This window comes from Aethina tumida, chromosome 7, assembly GCF_024364675.1.
Source record: "Aethina tumida isolate Nest 87 chromosome 7, icAetTumi1.1, whole genome shotgun sequence".
Classification (NCBI taxonomy): Eukaryota; Metazoa; Arthropoda; class Insecta; order Coleoptera; family Nitidulidae; genus Aethina; species Aethina tumida.
Genome location: NC_065441.1, coordinates 9,536,609 through 9,543,447, shown reverse-complemented (window position 1 = coordinate 9,543,447; position 6,839 = coordinate 9,536,609). Strand labels below are relative to the sequence as shown.

Sequence of the window (6,839 nt, the reverse complement as noted above, 5' to 3'; positions counted from 1 at the left end):
TCAAAGAATAGGTTGGGTTGGGTCTATAAACTATGGAAATGTCGTCTTAAAATTGTCTCATAGACGTCCATAGCCAAGGAAAGGAAATGCTAACTATATTTTAAAAAATAAAGATTTTTTTATATTTTAATTAAATTTAATTTTGATAATATATTCAAGCTTGAATGTCTATTGAAAAAGTAATCAAATAGTAAAAACATATCTGCATATTCGCTATCGGAGAGCATTACAATCAGTCAATTAAAATCTAAAACAATAGAAACTGTAATAACAATGACGTATAAGTTACATCTGGCCCAGAGATAACTTAACTATCTGGCCCATTCTGTTATAAATCGACGTATCGATTCTCTTTAAAATTTTACGTTTTGATGGATATAAAATATGTTGTGTATTATTGACTCATGAGCAAACAAGTTAAAAAAATTGATTTTAAGTGTATTCCAAGTAAAAGGTTATTTATTTATTAGGTAATTTTAATAATGTACTTTTTCTCTTCGTCGATACAGGTAGGATGAAGTTGATGAAGATTTGATAGAATTCTAGTTAGAAGTAAAATACGTGAAATTTTTTTGTTAAAAAGTAAGTCTTTATGCACGACTTAAAATAACTTGATAAAATTGATTTTACATATCCTATATTTCGATTTCCAAGACGTTCGTGATAAAGTTTTAAAAGCTTGTGTATTTCGATATGTTCTTAAATTGCATCTCAGAAGTCGATAGAAATATTCTATTATTTAATTATTTCTTTTAAAGAGCTAATTATATTCTAAATTTCTCGAAAATACTCACAGAAAAAGCAGTGCATTTTGACTAGTTTCTAAAAAAATATATATTTAACAGATTATGCTTTTGTTTTCTGTACTGAGATATACGCAGAAAATAATTGAATTTTGAATTTTTAAAATTTTATTATGAAATCTTTTAATTCTTTTTAGCCCACGCCTTGAAATACTACTTAAATAGCGAAATTTAAAGAATTTATGATTAACTATATGAAATCCAAATAAATTATTTAAATAATAGAACAATTCGTTGCAGAAGACATTTCCTAAATCAAATGTGAAAGAACTAATATTAACAAATACGAAACCCTCGAGAAAAGAAAAATAAGAAGCAATTCATCTTAATATATTCTCTTAAAGTTTGTCGCACATTTTAAGAGTCATTCAAATATATCTCATTAGTTTTATTAATTATAAATAACGAAGCAGAATAGTATACAGAATATTTTTTTCTGATTCATCAATCTATGCTTAAGCTTTCTAGTGACAAAAGCTTCATTATAAATAATCTGCTAGCGTCGCTAAAGCACTCTAGACACTTGTAAATGCGGCGATTCTCGAAGCCAAACTCACTAGGAGCAATAATCACGGTAGTAAACGGAAGTGTTGAATTTAAATAAGTGTCTATAGGCGTTTATAAACTTTCTTTGTCTGCTGACAAATGAATATTGTAATTTGGCGCAATTGTGAAATTGCAAATTGGTTTACAATGTAATTCAAAATAATATACATAAATTTATAGTAGATACATTATTAATTGAAATGAGAAAATGTTGTCTTGCTCGACTGACTTTAAAAGTTCTTAAGCTGTGATTTTATATTAAATTTTGAAATAATTGGGATGTTAAATGCAGAGACTTTTATAATTAGAAGCTGTCTACTTTAAGTTGTAATTGCTTTATTTCATAGAAGATTCAAATTTGGACATTTTAACATTTTTATAATAATATTTTAAGTTTCTTTAAATTCAATTAAATTTTCAACTACTAGAAGAGGCTTCACGCAATAATTTTTATCAATCTCAATTGATAATTCTCTCTTTGCGTGCAACGCATATGTATCTTTTATTGATTTTATTATTACATACAACTAAAAATGCATTTATCACTGCAATTCTCCCTGATCAGGCTGGTCTGGGTAAACCGATGATTAGTTGAATATTGTATAGTGAACTGAGAGGGAAATTGTACATAGTCAGCTTCTTTAGTCAATACAAAAGGTTTTCTGAGTTTTCATAGCATGTGTGACTACAAGTCACCTTGGACTCTTAAAGAAAGTTTTACCACATGTTGTTTATTTTGTCATTGTCTAATTTTTTACGTAACAAATGATGGCCTTTTATCAGAATGCTGGGAAAAAAATGTTGGTCATAATGGTGATTATTTTACTGAATAAAAATAATTTTAAACAATGTTATATCGCTTTTAATATTATAAGTAATTTAAATAAAATTCATATAATTTGTTTGTTTGAATATTTTATTTGAAAAGATAAAAACAGGATTATGGAAAAGGGGTTTAAAATGGATGAAATTTAAATGCATACGTATACGTACGTTATCAAAACTGTGAGCTCAATATTTATGAATCAAAATACCTGTTGGTTTGGGTATAATACACAAAGGGTCCCATACATACTTATAGAGTCATTTATCAAGGTAATTTCGGAACGAAAGTCAACAAAAAGGAGACGAACAATTTGTTTTTCAAATGTGTACACGAATTACAAAAAGAAGTTCCATCAATGAGAACTTAAAAAAGGTTCAAACACATTACCATCTACTTGTTGACATGCGTCAAAGTTGATTTTCGCTAGCGGGTTTGGAGTCTGGAGCACAGCATCCACAGTGCGCGTCTTCCTCTCGCGATGTCAAGGCGTGAGGTTGGCTTACGGAAGAAGCGCAATTGAGTTTTCCCGACTTTCCGCGACTTTTACAATCTTGTAAAGAAGCTTATAACGTTGTTCTGCCATTAATTACTGACTAAAACCGTTGCGATTGGTTAGTCCCTAATTGCATTGAATGTTTCGAGTACTAACAAAGTTTGGTACGGAAAATGGATGTTTCACCGAGGCGATATTACTTTTATTTTATCTTAATTGTATTCAACGGTAAGTTCATTGTAGTTTGTAAACGTATAGATAATTAGAGAGACAACTTTTTGTCTTTTAATTAGAACGTTGTTGTGTATTGTATAATGTAATTAAATTTCCAAAACTTCTTAAAATACGTTTAGACTAATTTTCAAGAAAATTGACGTGATTATTTCTGGACACTACGTACTATTATTTTGACTTAATAAAATTAATTAAACTTTGGGAACAATGCGACATATGTGTTTCAAATATTTGAAATTCGGGCGACAGCGACAAGAAACTCTTTCTTCTTTAGAGATGAATTATAATTAAATTAGTTTAATTTTTAATATTATATAAGTTTTCCATAAATTTGTAATAATGACGATGATTTAAATGAATCTAAATGTGAAATTGGAAGAACATAACCATTATGCTAAAATTAGCTAAATAAAATAAGAATACAATTTTATGTCTTGTTGACATTAATTAAAATACCCTATTTTCAATACTAATAATTTTATTAACGAGCATAATTTAAATTGATATTGTAGTATGTGAAAGTTGCTTTGAAAATAAAATAACGAGTTCGTAAAGTTAAGCAGCTATAAAAATAAAATGAAACATTCAATTTATTGTTGTTGTTGACATAAAAGGCAGATTTTCTGTATCCCAATATTTTAATAACGATGAACCATTTTTGTGATGTGTGAAATTTATTTTAAAATATGATCAACAATGAAATATTTACACTTAATTTTTGTTTGGTAACGTATTATTTTAAAAAGAATAATAATTTATTAAATGAAAATTAAAAATTAACAATGTAAAATATAATTTAAAATCTGTTACTATAAAACTATACTGTATACACTATAATAAATTTTATAGTAGTGTTAAAATTAATACTGGATATTTTAATAACTTTAATAAATTTAGTATTTGTAACAAATATCTATTTACAATACTATGTAATTCAATAAAGTATTGATTTTTATTTCCATAGCCTAATGGTGATGTTTGTTTATCCAATAATTCATAACATTGTTTATTAGTGTTTATAATTTCTGTTAAAATTGTACATTATTAGTAAATATTACAAACACATTCTAACTGTTCTGAATTTAAATGATAAAATTCAATACACAGATACCTTAAAAATTTAGAAAAAATAATGTTAAAAATAAAAGTGACCCCTGGTGTATTTAAGTCAATTAACTTGTGTAAGCACTTCCATCTGGAAATTACTTGATGTTCTTCACTAACAAAAATATTTTTCTGTGGAACAGAGGTAGATAAACGATTTTAAATTACTTTTTTTATTAATTAAGATAATTTTAACCACTTAGTACACATATATATGAGAGTATAGTAGTGTAATTTACTTTCTGTAAAATATTAAAATCTTTTTAAAAAGTCAATTTTTTTAAATATAAAAGTGGAAAAGATGAATTTAAATTAATTAACCTGTGTAAACCTCTTAGAAATTTCTTGAGTTTCTTCTCTAATAAAAATATTTTTCTGGGGAAACTAGGTAGTCAAACAATTTTAAATTATTTTTACTCAAAGGTTTACACGTGCTATTTAGGTATAAGTTACATTTTATAAAATAATAAAATTGTTAAAAAAGTTATAATTTTTCAACAAAAAAAAAAAATATTTGTTTTTTATACAAACTATGTATTCAAAAAATGGTGAATGCTATCCTTATTGCGCCTTCACCATCTTTACGATTTATCTATTTACAACAGTTGAATGAAGTATTGATATTTTATTTGAATAGCCTAAAATATGACGATTGTTTATATGGGAGCAAGTAAATTGTTATATACATTGAAAAATAAAAAAATCGTTTAAAAAGCCAAATTTATTCGATAAAAAAACGTATTATTTTGTAGTGAGCAGTTATGTATTTAAATGGGAAATTATATTCAAATACAATACAACATTGTCATATCATAAATATATAATAAAATATTTAGTCTATGAAAGTCCATTTGTTAAAATTCTTTTAATTAGAAATTTTCAATTTAATATTTTATCCTTTCAAACTAACACCAGAAGTGGGTAATAAAAGGGAATTCTTTTAATAGGCTATTTTTAATTTTATTGATTGAAGCACTTCACTTTTTATTTACTGAAGCTAATTCATTTAATTAACTGGAAATCTTTCTACCTACAAATTAAATATAACATGTTTTGTGGTTAAAAATTTGTATTGCAGAAAATATTACAATTTAATTTACTAATTGTTTCATTTCATCTGTAAAAAATTCTGTAGATATGAAAATGTTAGAAAACTTAAATTGGCAAAATAAATAAATAAATAAATTGAACGTTATTACTTTTAAATCGAAATACAAATAACTAATCGACATGTTTTTTATTTAAAATGTGTGGATGATAACCAATTTCTAAAAATAGTTTTTCTGACTAAATATTAGTTATTGGACTTAATTAATATATTTCAGTAAGTGCCTTGTGTTCTCATGAGTTAGTTAGAAAAATTTTAATAAAAAGTTCTAGTAAATGAGCTATGCTCTATATTTAAAGTATACTAATTACTTTCCGTATAGTTCTTAAGGAAACTTCGTTATATGCCTAAAAGGCAGTGAAACTAGAACCGAAACTTCCTCTCAAATCCATTATTACACTAACCATTGTTTAATGTACACGCTTGCAAAATCAAGCTTACAAACTGAAATATATTCTTTTTACATTATTGTTTTGTTGTTTATTACTTAGACTGTGAAGTTCCCCATATTGTGAATAAAGCTTTTCCTACTCTGCGGTGTTTGCTTTTCTGACCGCTGAATTCCAGTTTCCGTTAACAAAAAGGGGTGTTCAAGTTTGATTAGTTATTCCATTGTGTTGGGAAAAAAGTTATTTTCGGTTTATTAAATGTTTCACGTAACTATTGGATTTGTTTTCCACAACGTGAGCCGATGGTTGCATGTTTTGTTTCTAACAAAGTTGTTTCGGTAATATCATTACAGTTATTGCAATTAGTAATTTCTATTAAGGACTGTGTTTGGCGTTATACATCAAAATTGGGCGTTGTACTGTGTCACGTCAAGTTTCATAAATGGTTGATAATAAGATAGAGTTTGTAATATATTAAATTGCAACGTACCCACATTGTTAGTGCCGCTGGAAGCATTCAATTAACTTAAACTTCCTCTTCACATGGTATAAGGAGCAAATTTGATAAACATTACAGTTTCATGAAATTTTGTTAAAATAGCGATAATTTTTAAGTAATTTCACTAGGAAGTCTCTCAGATAACTCATTTGTTCATCCCCATTTAATATTCGACAAAGAATAAGTGGACGTGATGTCACTTTTCAAATAAATAAAGTTTGAAAATTTTAGAAAACTAAAATAGACCTAAAAATGTTTACTGATAATCTGTTAAATCAATTTAAGATTATTAATGTTTAAAACTTTTATTTATTTCTTATAACATTTATATTTAAACATCTAAGGTATCTGTGTGTATGCAATATATTTGCACTTCAGAATTTTAGCCATATTTTTATAGATTTCTTCAACGAGAGTTGTAATTGTGTTCTGTGAATACAATATTACTTTATTGTTATCCAAATAAATGCTCGCCTTTTGGCCTAATTCGTCAATTTGTTGTGGTATAGTCACCAAACTTATTGATAATTCAGGAATAAGTTCCAAAAGACATGGTTCATTTCTTTTGCAGATAGCAAGTTTAGTGTGTAATACGTTTGTATTAATCCAGCCTCCTTGTCGCCCAAGGTCTTCTAAATTTTTGTTAACTAAATCTATGAAATTGTCTGTGATGGGCTAAAATTAAACACAATAAATGTCACAGTTCTTTAAGTTGTTTGAGTAGTTTCCACAAGCAATACAATTTTTAAAATTTACTTACAATATATACTTCAGCTTTGACACGATACAAACTGAAATTACTGTATACTTCATCAAAACATCGTTGAGCCTCCGGAG

The 6,839-nt window shown here is 26.7% G+C and overlaps 1 protein-coding gene across 1 annotated transcript in view; it reads left to right on the top strand.

Annotated features, from left to right (window-relative positions):
• Positions 1 to 2,656: 2,656 nt before the first annotated feature.
• The window catches only part of LOC109596473 (neuronal acetylcholine receptor subunit alpha-7), a 39,873-nt gene continuing 35,690 nt past the window's right edge, over positions 2,657 to 6,839 (top strand). The window contains exon 1 of the mRNA XM_020012025.2: positions 2,657 to 2,896. Within this exon, the coding sequence (XP_019867584.1) occupies positions 2,842 to 2,896 (55 nt within the window). The 5' untranslated portion in view covers positions 2,657 to 2,841. The remainder of the gene's footprint in view (positions 2,897 to 6,839) is intronic.